Consider the following 23,075-nt stretch of genomic DNA (forward strand, 5'->3'; position numbering starts at 1 on the left):
TTTAAATGAACAGTACAGGCAGGATGACCAGAATTGTCTCCTGCTGTGGACAGGCCAGCCAGAGATGGCAAATGGCCAAGGAAAAGGTAAAAATGTGCAGTCCTTTATTCAGGTGTTTTACATGGAATAAAAAAGCCTACTTGGAGACACAGACCACAGATCCTGCTCTTTTGCCAGACCTGGGCATATTTTGAAACACTTTACTGCGATAAACTGCCAGGAGATGGGAATGTTTTTCTCCAAACACTGATTCACTTGTGGAAAGAGTCTGGAAAACTCTGTTTCTCAATCACCTCCACTCTGTGCTTGGTTTTCTCCAGGCAGCTATTCCTCCAGCTCAGCCTGCCCCTCTGCAGTACACACACTTACTCTGCTTTCTTTTCCCCAACATCAAGCCACAGAGGAGCACATGTGACTGCAGCAGAGGTAAAGTCATTTTTAACCAGGGCAATTTAAGGATATTTAAGACACATTCTCATTTTCCATTTCCCAATTCCACACTGCCCCCAATTTTATTATTAGCTGAATACAGGGAAGCTTCAGCTTGGATCTGGGGTAACATGTACACTGAAGAATGAAGGCCAAGCTTTGCCTTCAAATATGCAGGATCATTCCTAACTAACCATAAAGCTGCTTATTTGGCACTGGCAGTGGAAATATTGAACGAAAGGGGCATTCTCAATCTGCTTATGTCACAGAAAGGTTGGATTCTGACAGTGTGCAAGGCTCCAAGCTGCAGCCTGATATTAATAGCAAGACATTAAACTCGCAATTTGGCTGGCTGGGAGGCAGCTCTGCTGGAACACAGATTTTTCTGCAGGAAACAGCAGCTCTGGGTGAGGGATGAGCCTGAAGCAAACTCAGGAATTTTGACTGGTGTGTGACAAAGCTGTGTCACACAAAGAGAACCTTCCTGCTCAAACTGAGGAGCAGATCCCACAGCAGAGGCTGTTGGAACACAACTGCTCCACACAGGAATATTGTTTTCTTTCTGCCCACCTCCTCTGGAATGGAATCCATCTATTCCCAGGCCTACCTTACCCAACCAAGTAGTGCAATGAGCATTAACAAACTATTTCTTACACAGATGTGGTTCTGTTCTGTGGTGCAGACAGTGGGGTACCACCCCAAGACATACCTACACATTTTCCCCATTTTTGAGCTTGTTTCTGCCATTATGTAACCCTCCATACTACCCTGGCAGCTGGGCCAAGAAAATTTGAACCAAGTCCCCAGAGCAACTGGTTTCAGTGAGGGGCCCCTGCCAGAACACAAATACAAACCTCCTGCTGCTGTTTTCTCACAGTGTCTGCATGGCAGGCAAAGATTCCAGACAGGTTTTTCAATATGGATCTTTCAGAGCACAAATGAACACCTCCTATGAGGCATTTAAACTTCATAATCCCACTTCCCAACAACAGCTGGGCCTCAAGGCTTCCGCCAGGGTAAGTTCTGCTTCCTTATTTCTCATAATGTAAAGAAAATCAAGGTATTGTCACTGAAATAGCATTACCTACAGTACTATGAGTCCTCTTGTTTCAGGACATATAATCCAAGAGATTCCTTAGAGTCTCTTGAATATCACTAAGCAACATTAGATTCTGGACTTGTACTGCATCACAGCCCCAGGAACCCCACACTCTTTACAGGAGACCTCCCTAAGCCATGCAATCTCCTGTAGCTTTGCACTCAAAATCCTCACTTCACAGAGGTAGACAGAAGCATTCAGAATGCAAGTGACTTGCCAAATGTCACAAAATGAGTCAGTGCCAGAGCTGGGAATAGAAAACAGGAGTTTAAGAGTCCAGATTCTCTGCCTTATATAGAGCAGCAGCCACAGTCTCCTGGTTTAGAGAGTGTGGCTGCATTTACAGGATGGCAGCAGTGGCATTGCAAGGGCCAACCTCAGCCACTAGCAGGTGTGAAAACACACATGCACCTGCTGAGACCCTGCTCTTCATCTGTTCAGTGTAAAGCAAGAAATGAAAGCAAGCTGCTGTTGTAGAGAACTTTGGGGAGTGCAGCAACCTCAGCATATCCATTAAGACCAAAGGCGACGTCACTCGCTGGACTCTTCTTGCTCCCACCCAGTCCTGCTGATTTGGAGAGGAATATCTGGGAGCTGAAGCGAGAAACAGGAATCTGGCAACAGCAGAGATGGTTGAAAGACCAAGATAAACCTTCCTAAGCCAGCATGGAGGATCAGTGGGCATCCACCTGTCTCAATTGTTGCACTCATATTAATCCCAAGTCAAAGCCAGGCTACACTGCTGCTCATATCACCCAGGTGTGTGCACATGGCATGGAAGTCTGGCTATTAAAAACCCATTTATCTACAACTGACACCTGCTTTTCCCAATTCTGACAAAGGAGGAAAACCAGAGAATCTTTTGCATGGTTAAAATTTAGTACTACCAACATGAATCACTTTCTCAAACCAGCTGCATGCCACGAAATAACATTCATTAATTTATTCTTCCTCTGCCATGAAAAAATGCAAATGGCACAACAAGGCCAAATAGGGCACAGAAAATGTATAAGTGAAGATATAAGTGCTTTGTTGCCACATAATCAAACTCCCAGAGGAGAAGGTAGGAAAAGCAAGACTGAAGAGAGCAAAGAGGCCAGACTAGTTTTGTCCCAGGAATATTCACTTTCTAAATATCTTGGAAAACTGTGCTGGAAAGAGTAACAAGTGAGTTTAATCTTCATTGCTGCGATCATCTACTTTCTCCACTGCAGCCATAGTCTGCAGTAAGTTGTAGCACAAGAAATAACTTGGGTATTGTAAGAACAGAAAAGAAGTCATAAAAATATTTCCTTAGTCATGCTGTCTCTGGTAATATAATTCCCTGAATAAAGATCTTCAACAATACTCTCTTTAAATATAGAAAGAGCTCTGACTTTAGTCAGCATGTGTATTCCATCAGCTTCTCTCTTTCTTTTTTTAACTTCTTTATTGTATCTTACCACAGCCACCTCCAGGTGCAGGCACACGGTGTAAAAACCTTCCTTGGTGGAAGTGTGTTTTCCATTGGACACAGAATAAACACATTGTGAGGGATTCTAAATGGAAAAAACTTGGACACAGAGGCCAGTCCTTGCTCATGGGTAAGTATCCTCCAGTTCTGTATTTCCTCCTTTCACCTGATCCCCACACCAGGCAGGGAAGGAGCTGCATTCCAAGATGAGCCTTCCACAGGGCTCCTGCTGCATTTCCCTCCCTGCTCTGCAGCACCCACCGTCCATAACCCCTGCAAGTGTCTCCCTGAACACTGGAGTGTAAGAACAGCTGAAAATTAGGATCCATCTCAAGTTTACACAGAATGGAGGATGAGGGGCCACCTGACTTTGAGGCAAGTCTAAAGAAATTAATGCCATCATCACAGAGAGAATGTTGAGCTGTGTCTCCAAACACTGCTGCCACTGTGGGGATTAAAAAAAAAAAACAAAACAGGAAAACACTGTGAAGGTTACTGCTACCTGAGTGAAATAAATAAACAAAGTATTTAATGAGTGGGATGTAAGGACCCTGTGTATGCAGGCTTTGGATATGAGTAAAGGCAGTTAGGAAGTAGGAGGAGCAGGAGGCTGAAAAGAAGATTTAACTTGGCTTTCCCACAATGAGGTATTCTTCTCCAGTGTCTGAGTGCCAGCTTGATCTGGGAATGTCACACAGGTTCTCACAATGGGAAATACACTCCTTGCTTAGCAAATTCTTGTTTGAGGTGAGAGAGAACTGAAAGGAACATTATACAGACACACCAAGAGGCAGTTTCTTCTGCATCCACTCCAAAGAAGCAGAAATACTCAAGAATAACTCCTGAACCCAGAGACTTCCAGGGCTTAGAAGGGGTTAAAATTTAATGGCTTATTTATAGCTCATACCCTGCTCAGCTAATCCATATCTGCATCACAGAGGTACACAGAACAGCACAACCAACATTACAGCAAACCAAGGAGTGAGAGATTGCCCAGAACACTCTCTCAGCACAGAGGTGCCTATCAAAATACCCTCCCCTGCCTCCTGCACTTACCCACAGTGTCACAAGGCTCGTCTTTGTGCACGCAGAAATCTGTCCTAGAAAGAAAAACAGAACAGAAGTGAAATGTATCCTGTGCCTCCAGCCCAGGAAGAAGCAGTGGCGCATGACTCACATATCATGGGTGTTGAGGTCTGGGGATTTTGCAAGGCTGCTGTGCAGTCTACACAATGACAACACAGCAGCCCTCATTGCTACTGAGATTACAGGCCATGATGGGAATCAGCCCCTTATACCACAGTCCAATTATCAGAGTTAAGAGTCAGCACCTAAAAAAGCCCTGCCTCAGTCTGTGATGTCACACTTATTCCACAGCTGGATTAGAACTGAAGCTCTTTCCACAAGAGAATTGTAACAATAAGGAGCAGACACCCTGTGATGCACCCTAAAAGACAGTGGGAGCAGGAGATGTGTGAAGGCACAGAACTAATGATATGCACCCAGAAATTCTCAATTCTTCACTAGAATAGAAAAGACCATGAAAAAGCAGGACTAAACAGAGAAAGACAGATGTTGACACAGAAGAAGAAAGAGAATGTCAGGATTTTCCTGGTAATGGGTAAATTGGCTTCAGCTAAAATTATTACACTCAGATTTGCCATGTTATGGTTCAAATCCAACACAGAGAGGTTCAAGAGACCATTTGGTTCCCCACATCTCACCAAGGCAGGAGAAGATACTACAGATGCAGTGGCACCCACAAATTAGCCAGGGATCCATGGAGCTGTATTAAACAGAATAAAAGCCTTGAAGCTCACCACCAAAGCACTAACACTTCATGTGAGAAGAATTCGTACATGAGATTCCTCATGACAGAAAAACAAGTGTGTGTGTGGGAAATGTATTTTATAACTAAATTAACAACTTGAATACATTTCAAGAAGCACTTAGACCTAAACTTTTAGGAGCTCTCTTCACCAGGGGTGCTTTGCAGTGCAATCCACAATGAAGAGGAGCTGCAGAGAAACACCACATGTGCTAAAACATTTCAGAAGTTCCTTAACCCAAGAGAAGCTGAGGAACTGTAGTGTCTGTCACTGTGGCTTTCCTCACCCTGGGAGGAGGCAAGAGAATCCTACTGGTACATTTGGAGTGTGCCATTTGAAATGCCTGAGTCCCCTTGGGGTTTGGAGTTTAAGAGTTTGGCAGGAGGAAGATCAAAAATACTTTGAGAAAGATAAATACTTAGAAAAAGAAAATACTTAAGAGAAATATAAAAATAGATAAATACTAAAAGTGCTCTTTCCCTGAAGAAAGTTATGCAACTAGGGTTTATGGTAAAAGGGATTTAAGGCCTAGGACTGTGGCTGATGAATTCAGACCCTCTACACCAAACTCCTTTGAAAGCCACAAATCAAGCTGTCAGGGGCTTGGAAGGAGAGCACAAACAGCCATTCCCAGCTCTTGTTCAGCACACGTTGAAAACCAACCACGCTTCAGTGCAGAAAAACCATAACAACCATCAAAGTGTTAAAAAAAATCAGACAGGAACCAACCAAAAATCGGAAGCTACGACCACACACCGGCCCCAGCTTTCATTTTTCACTGCAGCCTGTGTCTCAACACCTTGGCATTCCAGCCTTCCCAAGGAAGACTAATGACAGTCTCCTGACAGAGCTGGCACCAGCGCGCCTGCTCGGCTTCCCAGAGCCAGCTTGACAGAGGTTTATTTAAGGACTTATTATGTTATATAAACTGCTAAATCAAACAGATGCTTTTCTTGTGACAACAGATAGCTGAACTATTAGTGGATGGCAGGAGGCCACAGCTAGAAAAGCCTCTCTCTCTCTCCAGAGCCTGTCCAGCCCTGCAAATAATGCACAGAATTTCTGCTCCTCGCGCTGGCCCACACCAAAAGGTGTCTGGCACTTTCTGGCAGCTCCACAGAGGAATTACCACCATGCTATTAAATAAGAGGTCAGTAAATGACCCAGCACAACCTGTAGACTCTCCCACAGAGGCAGAACAACCATTGTGTGTGAAGAGAGTACTGTGATGCTGTTTGGTCAGGGAAGGGCTTCAAGCACATCAGCAGCAGAACTGAACATCGCTGGCAATTCAAGTACAAAACCTGCTCAGCCCATCCTTAAAACTGTCATAAACACAAGACCAAGAGATTCCATCTTCTGTTCAAATATAGGTACAAAAATGTCAGGATTTAAACCATCTGGACCATTGCAAATAGTTTATCCCAAAACTCTGTGCCCAAACAGAAAAGCACATGCAGACTTTTAGTCCCAAACCAGCTTGGTGGGTCTCAGAAGGACACACCTCATCACAAAGCCCATTGCTGAAATTCTTCAGTCCTTCCCTGGCAGCCAGAGGGAAAGCACAGCATGGAAAGGTGTCAGGAATGATCTGTCTCACCTGTGGTTCAGGCACACCAGTGATTTAAATGGTTCCATCCTGGCACCTGACACTGATCTGCTTTTAAAAAGGTTTCAATCACAGGTAGATGCCAGGTCTCTCTGGCACATTTTTGAGCTCAACTGCATGGGTAATTTTTAAGTGAGAGCTTGACATGACTGATACTATAATGATACTCAACAATGCAGGAAAGGTATTTTAATATTTATTGCGTGTGCAAAGGTCTCTTACCACAGAGACACAGCCCTGTTAGCAGAATTTTTTACAGGGCTGTGTTGAAATAAAACTCTTACTGCAGGAGCTGCAGTTGAAGTCCAACATCTGACCTTATCACATGAGGTCTTGGATAATACATTGAAATCACAGCTCTAGCTGTGAACCAGTTTTACTCTTCACTTTTAGCCATTGACTGATTCAAGCAGGACACAAGTTCTCATCCTGTGACCTGTGAAATTCTCAGTCATTATCATGTGTGGCAGAGGTTTCCATTAGCAGAGTACAACAATTCTCAAAAAAATGACAACAAGTTAGTTGTTTTGTTCAATAAAAATAGCTAGAAGAGCTCAGAACTCCTCCTACAGTCACTCTTCCATCTGGCTCCCACCAACTGGAAAAAAATACCTAACTGTGCTAAGCTGAACTCTGCAATTCAAGTCCTTCCTGTGAGAAAGAAGGACAGAACTTGAACTGTGCAACAGGAATAAGAAGCATTCTGTTAAGTGGCCATTCCCAGCATCCTTCAAAGGACATCTTTCGACCAGTCTAACCCTGCAGGGTCATAAAGCTAAAGGACACAGGAAACTGGTGCAGTCCAGAACCTGCCAAAACAAACTTTCCACATCCATAGGTACATTCAGCAGCACTATGTGCCCAGTTTCCTCCATGCACAGTGAATTCCTCCATTTGCCCATTTAATGGGAAGGCAAAGAGCTGGAGAAGTGTGCAAGGGAGGATCAGGCTGCAAATGGAACAACTACACCACTGTGTCAGGAAAAAACAAGTCTTTGCTTAAAGACAGCTCTCAATCCTGTTCCTGTCAGTGTTGGGACTGCTTTGCTGTGCTATCACATCACCTACAGTTTAATAGGTGACCCAAACACCTCCAGCCAGGAGCTGGGATAACATCAGTGTGCCTGAAGATTTCCAGGGAATGCAAAAGACAGAGGGATCAAGAGAGGGAATGTGTTTCAAATGAGACATGCTTCTAAAATCACTAAGATACAGATTCTGCAGACAGAAGTTATTCTTGTCAGCTGCCTGTTAAAATATGAAGTACACTATACAAAGATGCCAGAGACTTGAATTTCTGCAAGTTCAAAACCAGAATCTGAATGAGGAAAGTCTGATGATTATAGAGACCACAACACTATATTCAGACCTTCAGGGTTGTGGCAGATTATTCCCACTGTCTCACTTACTTACTGAGCTGGACAATGCATCTTATTTCACAGACACATGTGTCCCTTACCTGGAACTCAGGTGGATACCATTAAAATCCCACTAGAGGGATAATTAAGTAATCTACTTTTGCATACAAATGAGGGTATGGGAAACATCACTTAGAGGTGAAGTTTCAAAAGGCAAGCGTGCCTTGGTGTTTCAAATGAACCCAGCCAGATTGGAACCAGAGGGATTTCTTCAGAGCTTGACCCCAAAGAATCTGTTTCTAGTCCTTAAAGCAGCTGCAGCTGCTGAAAATTCAGCTTCTGCTTTTTCTGGCGCAATTGCTTGTGCTGGACATGCTGCTGCTCCCACATCCTCTACCACTGGTCCATCTGCACTGTCTGGGGAGGGTCCAGGGACACACACACACACACACACACATTTCCAAAGCCCAGAGGAGTAAAATTCATTTCCCTGACACAGGAATGGGGCTGCTGGCCCAGAAGTCCTTCACACATTGCAGCATCCTCCATGCAGCAGAAGCAGGATGGGTTAAGGATGACAGGACACAGCAAGAAGGAAGGAAAGACTCCCAGTGCACACTACTGGACTATCCAGCAGCAAAATGCCGCTCCTGTGCACAGCCATGTGCTCCCTGGCCTGAACCTTCTCACCAAAGCCCAAGCTGGTTTCTAACCCAACCAAACCTGTACTTTCCCAGCTATTCCCACTCCAAAACCCTGCTAATCCATTGAACAATTCCTCCTACAAATTCTTCTGCAGCTCTTCCTCAGAAGCCTGAGTCCAGCTCATTTAGCCTGACATTATGCATTCAGTTTTGAGAGCAGCAGAGATGAAATGCTCTGCTCATTCCCCCCACCCTGTGCTCAGAGCCCATCAGAAGAGATTCCCCCTGCCTCACTTGTCATGCAGGACAACTGGATATTGAGATGAGTTTAACAAAAATGTTAGTTATTTATTTAGGCCCTGATCCAGTGGAGCACATGCTTAACTACAAGCAGGATGTGCAGCCTGTTGACTTCAAAGGAACTATTCCCCCTGTCTAAACTGTCAAATATCTGCACAAGGGCCTGGTGGCCTGCAGTGAATACAGAGCAGGGAGCAGGGTTTGGGGGAGCTGCACACACGTCTGTGGAGGAGATTTCTCAGGAACTTTGCTGGCCTCATGCCCTGCTCACCAGCTCTTTCACTGAACACTCACCAGAATCCCATGGACAGTTTGCAGTGGGGCTGTTAACACAAATCTAACACTAGAGATTATTGCAATCGGGATGGCAGCTTATGCAAAAACATGTATTTCTACTTAAATTGTTGGCAGAGAAAATAAGTGAAAGAGGTGAGTAATATTGAACTGCAATACAGCCATTTCCTGTCTCAAACTGGAGGACAAGGGGGTAGGAAGTAGTATTTTTCTAGCACAATGGGCATCTACAATACACTATAATTTTGTGCTGACTTTCATTACTCAGAGATCACTTCTGTAAAAATGAATATTTTTACATCTTAAAGGATGCAAAAAACTTAAAACACCATGAATTTGCTGTTCAGAATTTGTGGTAACTGTGGGGAACATGGGATTGCATAGTATTGTGAGGCTGAGCTCAGATAGAGGAAAAAAGACTGTTGTCCCTACCACGACCTTTTTCTTGCTTTACTTGATGTGTTTGACACATCAGTAAGATCAGAATTACAGGGGGCAAATCATTTTGATCAAATATTTCTATAAAGATCATTTGACATCTGAAATAAATGCATGAGCTTTCAAATACACAAACCAATCAGGAATGACATCCCTCCTCTATCTCAGTTGTGATAGAGGAAAGTTGTTAAGGTGGTTATTTCCTCAGGCAAAGAGAGAGAAAATTAATTTAGTTTATGGTATTTCTCTCCCTCTTTCTTCAGGAGATAACTCCCTCCCCACTGCTGACACACTGTCTGCTCAGCTGATTCACCCCTAATTGCACACAGAGCACCTGAGCTCAGCTGTGTTCTCAGTTCCACACCTTCCTTCTCCTAGGAAGGAGGGCTCCAAAACCTCCCTTATTTTTTCCACTCCTACCAGCTGGTGTGAGAAAAAACCACTCCTGTGTTACAGCCACATCCTGATCCTGACTGTGACACCCTGGCTCAAGAGGAGAGATGCTTTTGTACAACCTTGTTAAGAATGCACAAAAACAAGACAGAGCACTTCCACCTGAGCCACCTGAGCAGCAAATGTATCATCTTTTTCTTAGCTTTCTGCTGGACCAGATAACCCCATCAATGACAAAAGGCATTACTGGTTGAAGCAAATTGACAAACCACACATTCCCATACCTGGTCACAAAAACAGCAGCATCCACAGGAGGGGTGTCATCCCTGGCACCAGGAACCTGGTTGTTACCAAGGTATTTTGCCCCACCATATTCTTCATTTTGCCACTGACAGAAGCTCTCCAGAGATCTCTCTCCATGATGCCCGATAGACAACTTTGCCTTTGGGGGAAAAAAAAAAATATATATATATATAAAAAGGAAAAACATCAGCCCCAGTTTTTAGATAAAGCATCAGACCTCTCTGTAACAGCTAACTCCAGACTGGTTTGCAGCTGCAAGCAGACAGCTTTACCAGGAAGGATAAATAAAAGGATCCTGGATCCTTTCACTCCCACAGCCCCTGTACTTCCCACCTTTAACGCTGCCTGGTGAAGTGGAACAGGCAACTCCTCAGAGTTTGTGATGCTGAGCCCCCACATCCCCCTCCCACCCTGTGGGACACCACAGAGCAGTTCCAGGAGCAGGGCACAAAGGGGCTGGAACTCACAGGGCGACTGTGAAGCAGGACTAGTTTGGTCACTCGAATGTTGACTTTAATTCCCAGGCTTTGGTGCTGGAACATGTTGTACACCTGTCAAAAAGCAAAGAAAACATCCACAGCTTATTAGCAGAAATATCAAGAACTAATAATAGTAGAAGAAACTAATTGTGACTAAAGTTAGACATTTCTCCTTTTAAAAATTGACACAAAAACTCCCCCCAAATGGATTGTGCTACTACACTCAATAAAATAAAGTATTTTTAAGAGTTACTGTGAAAAGGAGAAAAATATTCCAAAGGAACTGTAAAGATAAAGTCTCAGGAACATGGATATACATTATGAAGCATTCAACTAATATGGATCTTCAGCATTTAAATATCAGAGATATCTGAATGCAAGATGAAATAATGGTGTGTTTTAGACTTCAGGAAATAGAATGGAAAAGCAATTTCCCTCTGTTATTTTCATATCTTATATAAGAGAATAGTAATAAGGCAGCGCATAATGACACAAGCCTCAGGAAATACAAAAATAGCACCGGAAACTACCTTACTACTTTCTCCAGATTTTGCATTCCAGCTCAGATACTTCACCTCATTTTTACAGGTTAGAATATAAGATCTTAATTGATCCCAGGATTTTATTCCACACATTTTTCAGTGTACAAAAGTTTTAACTAGACAGTATCAAAAAAGGTGAGGGAAGGGATTATTTCAAAAGGTGTAAAATGCCACATAAAAGGCCTTGGGTGAATATTGTATCTCCTATTTCATCAAAAAAACCAAAATCAAGACCAGTGAAGAGAGATTCCTGAAAATGGGAGGCAGGTTTGGCCCCAGGTAAGCAATATTCCTTCCTCACAGCTCCTTTGGCTACAAGCATCACCCAGACTCAGAAACCTCCTGCAACAAACCCGAGACACGAGCACATCTTGCACATCATGTTTTCAACACTTGGTATTTTTCCTATTTGTGCAAATGCTCAGGAATGTGCTCAGTGGAAGAAGCTCTCCAGTGTTTGGGGTTGGATTTAAGCACACACATAAATGTTTCCTACAATTTAGGCACAGATCGCAAGACAGGGCTGTTCAGTGTTTGACCCAGTGACCTTCAGCTGAGCACAATGAGCCATTTCTCTTCCCTGGGGCTGGTGTACAAGTGCACACAAGGGCTGGCATACTTGCTTGGCCTGGGGATGTGTTGGGAGAGCAGTTCAGGCCTCTCTCTACAGACCTGGGGGGGGATAAACTTGGCATTTGCAGAGAAGGGCTCTGGCAGATGAACCCAGTGTAAGTGGAGATCTGGACATTCAGTTGGGTCAACCCCTGCTGCACCACTACAGAGGCTGACAAACACTTCCCTGGGATGGATGGATGGATAGATGTCTTTGGTTTCCCAGCTCTCCACCAGCTCTGGCCATCCCATGAAGTTCCCACTCATGAAATGAGAATAATTCCAGCAAACAGGTCCTTATCACTGAGCCTGCTGGGTGCTGGTGCTTGGCTTCCCATCAGAGCAGCCAAGCTGCCTCCAGAGCCAGCACAGACAAATCCAAACACCACTGACTTCCAAAGGCTGTTTGCCCTGGCAAAACTTGCCCCCCAGGCACCAGCTGCTGGACAGTTCAGGATTTCATCTTGAGAGCTGCCAGCCCTTCCTCCTTTTCTCTTGTGCTCTCTATCCCAAGGACAATTCTGACTGCACTTTTATTCCCATCCACCAGTGATATCAGAAGAGCTCAAGCAGCAGCAATTGGACACTAAACCAAAAAAAAAAAGTGACTGGGAGTGCAAGAGGCTCCACTTTGCTTGTTTATTCAAGCTTTGTTTGCTTATTTTCTTAAATGAAGGCCAAAGGAGCCCCAGGCTGATGGTGGTTTGTGTTGCCTAGAAGGAACATTAACCTTTCCCTCTGAGAGGGAGATCAATTAACACTTAAAGGCAACACACACTTGGCTTGGAGAAAATTTAATTTGCCAATTAAAATAATATGTATACAGAGAAAAAAAAGAGATAAATTAAAACAACACCTTCCCCTCACCTCATCATTTCTCCTGCATTCCTGACTCCTTCCCCCTCACCCAGAGCCAGGCAGGTGGATGGGGAATGGGGACTGTCCTCTGGAACAGCTCTCTCTGCTGCTCCCTCCTCACACTTTTTCCTGTTGCAGGAGGGATCCTCTCCATGGGCTGCAGTTCCCATCAGGAGAACCTGCTCCAGCACAGGCTCCTCTCCTCAGGTCACAGTGCTGGGAAAAGCCACCTGCCCCACCATGGCCTCCCCACAGGCTGGAGGCCAACCTCTGCTCCAGCACCTGGAGTCCTCATCCTCCTGCTCTGACCTGGGGGCTCACATGGAATTTTTCCCCACTTTTTTCCACTATTCAGCTTTTTTCCCCTCTTTTGAAGATGTTTTCACAGAGGCACCCAGCCCTCCTGACAGGTTCTGCTGTGCCCTGTGGTGAGGGCTGGGACCATCCGTGTCCAGCACAGGGCAGCTCTGGATCTCAGCCTCACCCACACACTGTCCTGCCAGAGGGAAACTTCTCTCAGATCATGGACTTTAAGGCTACAAGGAATCCCATGGAGAAGGCAAACAGACTTTTAAATTACTTGATAAAAAAATATGAGCCTGACACAGCTCAGGTTGTTCCCAGCTGGATTTAAACCAGGCCGTGCCAGGAAGGCTGTGCCCAAAGGAAGCTTCATCACAGAATCCAGCTGAATTTAAAATAAAATAATTCAAATACACAGATCTTTCCTACTAAGAATGGAATTCCATCATGGCAGCAACAACCTTCTGCATTTCTCACCCAGCCAACAAGAAAGCCAAACCCCAGAGACTTGGTGTGTCTGAGCTGTTCCACACCACGTCCAAGTGTCCACCAGCAGCACGTGCCAAGTGAGGTGGCTGGGATAACTGGTACCAGGGGATGAGGAATGGGATTTCCCACTGCAGATGTTCTCAAGATTTCCTGCTGCACAGACAGAGAGACTGACTCACAGGCACATCCCTGCCCACTCCCAACACCATGGGCCACCCTTCCTCAAGCCTGCAATTGCATCACGCCCTTCAGGCTGCTGTGACTTCTTCTAACAGGGGAAAAGTAAAAATATTTGGGTGGTTTAGAACCTTTTAATAAAATAAGGCAGCTGGGAACAGAAGTGTCAGCTGCATGAAACTCTGCCATGGAACCAAATGCAAAGGTTACTTGTTTAGGACATCACCAAGTGGCAGAAGGCAGCTTGGATGGAAAAGAAATGGACATTCTGGATCATTGGAATGAGAGGATGGGATGGGAAAAGTGGTCAGTGTGACTAAGTGTTGTGGGTGCCCTGCTGCAGGGGAACTTCTACACTTCTGTATGACTTCTCTGTGAGGAGTCATCAAAAGCAGGGTGAGCTCTGGAAACAGGAGATGTGGTAAAGAACCATAGAAAACAGACAGAAAAAATGGAAGGGAAAGTGCAGTAGAACAAGAAGAATAATAAAGCCTGTCTCTGGCATCTCCCCCTTCACCTGCATTTCTGTGACAGAGATTCACTGTACAGAATGCCCTGAAGAAAACAGGAAAGCTTGAAGGCTGGACCATCCTCCTGTGTTTGCATTCCTCTGCCTTTCTTTCTCCTCACAGCTCTGACATGGAAGGGGCAGAACAAATGCAGTTTTGGCATAAGCTGTGCAGGCCTGCCCCAGCACGCACAAAGCAAACACAGACATAAGGAATTGGGCTGAGAGAGGAACTAAACTACATCATTTTAATTTTTTTCTTTTAATTCTCAAGAGCTTCCTCTGCAGGTGGACGGTGGGAGGGAGATGTGTGTGTTTCAGATGTTTTGGAGTTTAGAACAGCAACCCTGAGGGTAAATTGACTTTTTTTCCCTTTTTTCTTTCCTGAGCACTGCACTCAAGCAGGAGCCTTCCCATTGCCTTGGCTGCTGGATGAGGTTTGGACAGCAGAAGCCTTAGTCAGGTTACTGAGGTTGTCTTTCTCTTGTTTTGAAAAGTGCTATAGGATTTCTAACACCCACCTAAAGCCAAGCTTTCAAATTACTCCTTTAAACATTATGAAAAAGAACATATTCATAGCTCTTTATAAGATACAGTTGACATAACTCCTTCTCCTGGGGCTGCTGGAGCAAAAAGAGAAATCTGTAGACAGTGATGAAACACTCAGATCCTTTTCCCTTATGTCCCTGTTCCCATCATGAAAATTCCAGACCAGGGTAAGGGAGCTGATTATCAGTGGCAGCTCTGGAGCCTTTATGTGCCAGCCCCCAAGAGCACAGACATATAAATCCATCAATGCAAGCATGATAAAAGTTATTTTATCTGCTTTTTTAACATTAAAAAAACCTCGCAGGGGAAATCCAAAACGAAAAACAATCTGCGAAGCGTAAAATTAGGCTTCAGAGAGTAAAACAGTATCATTCCTAAAGAACAACATAAGAATTTTCCCTCTTAATGACATCCAAAAGATCACTAACTTCAAGTTCCTGCTTGCTGCTGCAAAGAGCTTCCACAGTAATCTCATGGCTTAGCAACAGCTGCAGGAGAACTGACACACACTGCAGGAACTCTCCCTCCACACTGCACTCTCAGAGAAAAAGGCAAGCTCCACACCAAGCCACAGTTGTAATTTATTGCAAAACCCAAAGAAATACACTTAGGGGACAAAAAAAAAAACCCAAACCAACCCAACGTTTTTTTTTTTTTTAAGGTTTTCAAACCCATAGAAAGCAGCTGTTAAATTACTATGTTGTGGTCTTGGAAATTCAGAATTTCAGACGTCTCTGTCTCCAAATGCTCTGAGGGTCAGTCTGGGTGGGACTTGGTTTGCAAAGTCAGCTCTGCACTCTGCAAGGAGCCAACATCCACAACTCCCTGCTCAGGGCCTGTCTGGAAACAGCCACATCATCCTCAGCAACACAACAGCCATGGACAGGACTTTCCAAAGGGTCTCATCCCCATTTATCACCACTTGAACCAGTTATCTCCAGAACCAGTTATCTCCAGAAAGCTGAAAACCTAAACCATGAAAACCAAACACAGCAGAGACCAGTGCAGTTCCTAGAATCTCCTTTTTCTTTTACTGGTTATAAGCAACCACAAGAGCAAACAAAAGCACAGAACTCCTACAAGAACAGAACATCCACCCTCACAGCTCCACATGGACGAAATGCACTGAGAAATTAGCTGCTAGATACAGATTAGCAGAATGGGTGAGCAAAATAAGCATGTTTTTAAGGTTGATCTACCACAAAGGCACTTGGGTCCGGAATTCAGAGGAAGTTCTGAGCACTGGTGACTACAAAAAGAGGACATGAACAGGAGATGCTCTCAAGCCAAAGGTGAGACAAGAAATGGAATGCAAACACTGCAACAAAGCTCAGTAACAAGGGAGTTTAAGCTAGAAGAAGAGAGCAGCACCTATATCTAAGTAGGTGGTTTTGCATTCCCACAGCTCTGCTGGTATTTCTGCCTGTCCATGTTCTTCCACTCCTCATGCCCACACTCTCATAGCCTTGCTAAGGCTGCAGCTGTGCATGGTGGCATTTGACAACAACTTTAGCACCTGTTTGGAAAATAGTGCTGAATCAAACACCTTGCCAGAAAACAAGAAAAGATTTCTTTTTAGCAGTGGTGACTTGAAAAAAGCCAACTCAAACCCCTGGTGCCCTGCTTGTTCCTACTCATACATTACAGAGTACCTCAGAGGGAAATTCTTCCATGATCTTGGAAAAAACTGTCTTATAATTTCAAGCATTAGTTTAGTAAATGGAAGAGTCTGTGCCTCTACAGTGACATTCACAAAAAACAAGCACTTTAAATGTGAATCTATTCTCTGTTCAGGGGCATGGAACTACAGCATAACATTAAAAACACAGCATTTGCTACATGAAGTGCTACCTGTTATTTCTGGGCTCCAAAATGGGTTTGCTGTGCTTTTAAGCTGTTATTCTAGAAGAGGGTGGTGGGGTTTTTTCCTCTAAGATTCTCATTTACCAAGGGAGCAATAAACCCGTATTTTGTAATGCTGACTTTTTCCCCCTTCAGAAATTCTTGTAACATAAATAGATATTAAATACTTTAAGGCAGATCACTTTATTTAAAATGTCTATAAATATAAAATGCATTAATAAGACCTCTTAATGCTTGTTTTGTGGTTTGACAGTAAACGTAATGGCTTACAGAGAGGAGTTAAGTTAATATACCCCTGACCAGTAATGTTCTATTTGCTTAAATGCAAGCAACCAAGCCAAAATTAACATTCTGGTTTCTTTTAGAGGCAGCCTGCCATCCTGCAGTATAGCTGAATAAGCACTGCCTAATATCATGGGGCAAATCCTGTTCCCCAGTTAACAATCACCCAAGGCTGACAGGGAGGCAAGAACAAAGATCCCAAGCAGTCAAGAGCTTGGCTTAAGGCCTCCCCAGACCCCATGATTCTCTCTCTGAAATACATTTCTCTGAATTATCCTTCAGCTTCTTTTCCTGAGATGAAGGTCAGCTTTCATTACACAAATGTAACATCAAAATCCCCTTTGATTCCCCTGAATTCCACCTGGTTTATCACCACAGAATAAAGGATTTATGCAATGATGCCATCTATGTGTTTGCCTATCCTTATTCCTCACTATCTTTTGGTCCTGCCAGTCACTCTCAAGCAGTTTCCTTCAGAGGCCTGAAAAATGTTCCTAAGAGTGTGGGAATGTAGGTGGCTGAGGGAGAGACCTTCCCACTGCCCCTCTGAAGAGCTGAAACATGAATTCAAATCCTATCAGACATCAGAAAAACTCACACCAGTGAGCCCCAGGAGCAATGATCTAACAGTGGGAAGCATTTCAGCTGGACCCTGCACCTGAGGAGATGTCACATGGAAGTGCTCCTCATCCAAGAGTCCTCTTCCATGTGCTCTCCCTGGTGTCTAATAAAGGGGTGAGCTCACCCTACAGCATCAGAGCCCAGCTTAAAAGCCCATCAGCCTAATCCATAGGAAACTAACCTTCAATATTTGTTTAATAAATGGGTTTAGAGAACCCAGCCCATCTATGAGCACCTCCCCACACAGATTTATTCACACCTGGCAAGCTGACGGTGCTGAGATGTTCTGCAGCCCCTCAGCCTGGACAGACAACAGGATTCAAAGACCCACAGCCACCTTTTGTTTAAGACTTAGTCCATCAGTCTGTTCATCTCTAACAATCTTCAAAGGCTGGAAAATCTGCACAACACAGACATCCCCAATGGCCACAATGAAATCATTGACCTGCTGGCATGAGGATCATCAAAAGCAACTGCAGAGCCACAGTGGAGCCCCACCAAGTGACAACTGTGAGAGTACACTGGGAGGGAAAATAAAAGGTAGAGGAAGGGACACAGAAAAGCAGCTCATTAATGGAAAAGACTAATCAAACTCCCTACTCAATCAGCCTCCAGGAGGACTCCCTCACACCAACGCTTGATGAAGGAACACAAGACCTCTTAAAAAGCTGTTCCATAGCTGGTTTATGCTGAGCATCCATCTCTTCACTGGGAAGCATGACCAGGCAATTACTGTTCAGGACTGTTATTTTTTCCCAAGCCAATTTGCTGCTCATAAACACCAGGAGAGGCACAGTGAGGAGAATGAGCTGTTCCTGGATATTACAATAGCATGGGCAAAGGAATATGAGCTTCCTCCAAGACTTCCTTGTGCAAATGCCTCTGCAAGGACCCCTGCAGGCTCTGAGCAGAGTTTTCCATGTCTACATCCAATTTAGCCATTACCTCCTTACTGGCACTGCCAACAGCTGAGTGAGCATTCCCTGTGGGAGGCTTTGTGTTCCCTTATCAGCTGAGCCAGAAGGCCCCACTACAGGGACAGCTCACAAATTAACACCCACACTTCCCATGAGCCTGCAATTTCCAAAGATTCCCCTCACTCCCAAAAGATATCCCTAGGATTTCTAGAATGATTTCAAGCCAAACTCCATCAGCTACTCACAGGTATGATCAGCACCACTTCATGCAGCTCTGGGGTGAAAAGAATGGGATCAGCCAACAGTTTGGTGATAAGTTTGCCACATTTTCTACATCAAGGGAAGCAGCCACTTTCATTGTGTAAAAATCAGAGATAAAAATCATTTTGGACTTAAAGCAGGTCTTCTGCTGGAAATCAATATGACTTATGGCTTTAACTACCTATAACAATGAGCCATATCTCTTGTGAAATAGGTGTGCCATAGGAATCATTAGGAACCCAAGAAACATGTTAGACAAGACCCTCCTCCAAGGTAAACCACAGCAGCACCAAAAGCCTGGTAGAAAACACCACTCCTTTCCTAAGTGAAAACTTGCATTTTCAGTTTTTAAAATGTTTTTTTATTGTGGCAAATACCTGGAATAACACAAATGGAGAAGAGGCACATAACACAAGAAAACCAAAACCTTTTCTCTTACCCGAAGGTCAAGACCGTTCTTGATTTCTGCTGTGATGTCAGCTTTATCCTACCCACGATACGTCCTGCTTACTTTTCTTTCCTCTTTTGAGAGCAAGGTGCCTACTTACCATATTCATAACAGTGAGGATGAACCTCTGGGCAGCCTCTGCTCCGTGGTACTGCACCATGTCAGCATCTGCCACCACCAGCGTCTCCACCGTGTACTCGCTGGTGAGGCGGATCGCGTTCCTCCGCTCCCGCCAGTCGCTCGTGGCCTTCACTTTCTTCTGTCTCTTCTTTTCTGAAAAGCCAAAATGCCTTTTAAGGCTGGCAGATCACAATAAAACACTCCCAGCCTTTTCAACAAACATTCAGGTGGTAACAACCTTTAAATTGAAGCGTTCTTGGTTGGTTAAAGAAGAGGTTGCATTGCAGGTATGTCTGTGCCTCTGGGTGCAGAGGGCAGCAGATGATGTGAAAAGAGGAAAGATGGTGGGAAAAAACATAAGTTCAGGAAAAAGAAAAAAGTAACCAATTCAAAAATGTTACAGATAAGTTAAATCTCCCTTTCTCCTAACTAAAGCACTGATGTATTAATAATTTGTCTTCTTCTAAGCTGAAAGGTGAACTGTGTTTCACAGGCAGATATGCAAAACAGCATGAGGCATGACCAAAGGAGAAATTAAGTTCAGATATTAATTCAAACCTCCTCACTTCACTGCAGCCACAAAATTGTGTTCATGCTTTCAATTGTAAAAATAAAGAAGCAAACGAAGTAACTAAAACAAATTTATTCTTGCAATAAGAGACTTCTAAGATTCACTGAAATGATCTCTGCCTGCTGTTCAGCCTGTGATAATATACTGTGGGTACTGGCACTGCTATTACTATTGATTTTTTCCTGTGGAAAAGGGAACAGAACATATAAGTCCTGAAACAGCACAAACACAACATTCAGTGCAAAACTGACATGGGACAGAGCCTAATGGATGATCAGACAAATCCCTCTTATGTCACACAAGACGTGCTGTTCATTCCCCAGAGCAGAGAATCACTTTTTAATTTTCTCTAGATTTACCCTGAGACCCTCTCTGAGCAAAGCAGCAGCCAGAGGTGAGCTGGTGTTCACTGATCCTGATTTTCCACAGCCTGTTTACCAGCTCCCTGACATAATTCAGCTTGAATTTCCCTTCTTTCCCAGATCATCAGTTTTCCCTGACCGACCCTCCTGCATTCAGGGTGACAAACTACATCAGCTGCAAACCCCCCAAAGCCCACCTGAAATGGACTCCCTGCCTTCACCCACTCATGCATTTTCTGCCTTGTCAGTATGCACATTTCACCACGTCCATCCCATCTCCTCATTCCTGGGTTTCTTCAGTCATCCAGTACAACTCTGCACGTGCTTTTCTGCCCAAGGCATCAACTGTCAACACTTGGTACATATTTTAAACTGAGAAAACAACCATGAAATTTGATTTTTTTTCAAAGAGAGTTTGGAAATATCCCCCTGGGTTGAAAGACAGACAGGAGTCTATGGACAAGAAAAAAAAAAAAAGAAGAAATTGGGGGGGGGTGATCATAAATTATGGAAGCTACATGCCAGCAGCAAAGATGAAAATAACCAAGTTTCAAGGTCTGTTTTCACATAGGCTACACAACAGCTACAGAAAAAGTGCACAATCATGGCAAAGCTGTCCCAGAGCAGAGGATCTCTATAATAAAAATAAAATAAATAAAATTTAAAAGATTGAAATACAAGAAAGAACAAGAAAGAAGGAGAGCTCAATGCACCTTTGATTTGACAAGTATGAGATGGAGATGGCTTCGAACTCCTGTGGAACAGCTCACATGTTTGTGTGTAATTTTATTTCTTTCATTCCATTCATTTCCCATCCCTCCCTCTGCACAGCAGCACATCTTTAGCTACAAGTCCTCAACATTATCATTTTAAATACCAAGGAGAAATCAAAGAAAAAAGAAAAGAAGGTAAATTATTTCAGTAAAAACACTCACATTTTGGGTCTTACTGCTTCCTGAAAACAGCAGCATTTCCTCATTGAATTCTTATTTTGGCAATCCCCTAATAAATGTTTCCAGGTGGTATAAATCTCTTACTTGTAGAGAAGTTGCTCTTATGGTGGGCTCAGCCTAGATTCAACTGAGCCTAGATTCAGCCTGGCATTGAATGAGCTGTGTAAAAAAGTTTAAGTGGAAGGAAAAAATTGCAGTTCTCTGTATTTTCCCTTAAAGAAAATCACTTTTTTTGGTGGAAAAGAAGAAATTTGTGTCAGAAGAGGAACTGACTCTGCTGGACTGGAGCTTGCACTGGGGAGAAGAGGTCATGCCATGGTCACTTGCCAGTGTGGTTCCTCCTCCAGAGGCAGGTGAAGGAATTGTAGCAGAACAAAACTCTGCAAGCTGTGACTTCTGGAGAGCAGCAGCCTAAGGGGACTCCTGGCAGAGAGCTGGGCAGCCTTGGCTCACACACAGCCTCTGCCCACCTTTCCTCCTGTGGACTGGCTGCTTTCCACAGAGGGCTTGGGATTGGAGGATGTGTGTGGAAAACCAGCGCCTCACAGCCAGAGTGACCTGACAGGAGAATCCAGGCTGCTGCTTTACCCTCACCTTCACACTGTCCAAGTGTAAATTTACCTGCACTTAAAACAGAACACAGGACTCGAGGGAGCCCACAAAGAGCTCAGGAGGTCACTGCTGAACCCTCCACAACAGGCACAGCAACACCAGCTACTTAAAAAAAATAGAGGTTTTTCAAGTTTGTAGCTCCTCCATAGGGTAAATTGTTTTATCATTTCTGTCCACTTTCACAGTGGTCTCTTTTTGCATCCTCCTGCCTACCACTATTTTCCAGAATAATCAAGCCTATGGAGAAAACAAGGCATTTGCATGGATGAACCACAACAAAGAGAAAGGAAATGCACATGTCCTGTATCACAGATGTTTGATGAAGACAAAGATCCAAAACCAGCAGGAAAAATCCTCATTAAGTGCATTTGCAGCTCATACCTGAAAGTGAGTTAGTTTTATGGAGGTATCCAAAGAATAAAAATACCCCATCTCTAGAGCCTCACTTCAGAAACAAGCCAGCACAGAGAAGTCTCATTCCTGCCCTGCAAGATTTATGGACCATGGGCAGAGAATCCCTCCATGAGTACATGAAACCCCAAACTAAAATAAACATCAGCCATTAAACCAAGGATTAAATGCTTGCTGGATTCTTTATTTGAACAAACTGATGTTACAGATTTTGTGGTGCAGATGTCAAGTGTTAGTGTGAAGGCATAAGAGGCCATAAACCACGGGCAGGAGCTGTCAGAGGAGTTTACATTGCAGGGAGCACACAGCACATGATTTTAGGAGTCAGGTGTTCCCTGCTTAAGAGGTCAGAGAATTTAGCATGAAATATGAGCTGAAACAGTCAATCTGCAACACAGCATGTACATGCTGCAGGTGACTGGGCACAGGGGACATTACTCTTTGGCCAGCCACTCTGACAGTGTGTTATACAGTCTAATGGGCAAAAAATCCACAAACTTCAGGGCTGTGAGGTGAAGGGAGAAGGGTGAAACACCCCCAGATCCTCAGCAGAAAATGGCGGTGACACTGCACAAGTTCATTAGGTGACTTTCATTTACCCTTGCCTGGCTCACCACCTTCAAAGCCACATGATCACACCACGTCCTGCAGTCTTTGAAGTCTCCCTCAGAATGGGAAGAAGCAGAGTCCCCACTGTGATCAGAAGCACAACAAGGCTCTTCTGAGGCCTCTGTAGAAAACTCCTGACGTTCAGTGCTTTTGATGGCAACTCAACAGATGTGCAATTCCAGAGCAACCGCCCCAAATGACCTTTTCCTATTACACACCAAAAGCACTGTCTAGCACTGTCTGGCTTTTGGCAGATTCTTGCTGTAAGTGCAGAGTCCTTTCCTGTTCCTCCTACCTCCCTTCCAACTGTATTTCCCAGACTCATTCTAAAAGCAACATCTTCTCCTACAGCCTTCTCTATTTTTTCCTGCCTAATCTT

The 23,075-nt window shown here is 44.1% G+C and overlaps 1 protein-coding gene and 1 long non-coding RNA gene across 9 annotated transcripts in view; one reads left to right on the top strand and one right to left on the bottom strand.

Annotated features, from left to right (window-relative positions):
• ADAMTS17 (ADAM metallopeptidase with thrombospondin type 1 motif 17) overlaps positions 1 to 23,075 on the bottom strand; it is a 158,382-nt gene that overhangs the window by 118,258 nt on the left and 17,049 nt on the right. For all 6 annotated transcript variants that reach the window (XR_010347587.1, XR_010347586.1, XM_064388946.1 and 3 more), the window contains exons 4-7: positions 19,159 to 19,331; positions 10,617 to 10,700; positions 10,131 to 10,288; positions 4,038 to 4,081 (exon numbers count right to left, since the gene is read on the bottom strand). Coding sequence is in view for 4 of the 6 variants with exons in the window: in XM_064388946.1 (XP_064245016.1) it covers positions 4,038 to 4,081; positions 10,131 to 10,288; positions 10,617 to 10,700; positions 19,159 to 19,331 (459 nt within the window). In the remaining 2 variants the exon portion in view is untranslated. The remainder of the gene's footprint in view (positions 1 to 4,037; positions 4,082 to 10,130; positions 10,289 to 10,616; positions 10,701 to 19,158; positions 19,332 to 23,075) is intronic.
• On the top strand, positions 753 to 3,517 carry LOC135280739 (uncharacterized). Of its 3 annotated transcripts, none has more exons than XR_010347589.1 (5): positions 753 to 836; positions 1,361 to 1,445; positions 1,970 to 2,287; positions 2,976 to 3,111; positions 3,236 to 3,517. It is a non-coding gene; the product is annotated as an uncharacterized LOC135280739 (long non-coding RNA). The 3 variants fall into 3 exon arrangements; XR_010347590.1 differs by having other exon boundaries at positions 2,092 to 2,287; XR_010347588.1 differs by lacking the exon at positions 1,970 to 2,287.

The sequence above is a fragment of the Passer domesticus genome, chromosome 14 (genome assembly GCF_036417665.1).
Source record: "Passer domesticus isolate bPasDom1 chromosome 14, bPasDom1.hap1, whole genome shotgun sequence".
Lineage (NCBI taxonomy): Eukaryota > Metazoa > Chordata > Aves > Passeriformes > Passeridae > Passer > Passer domesticus.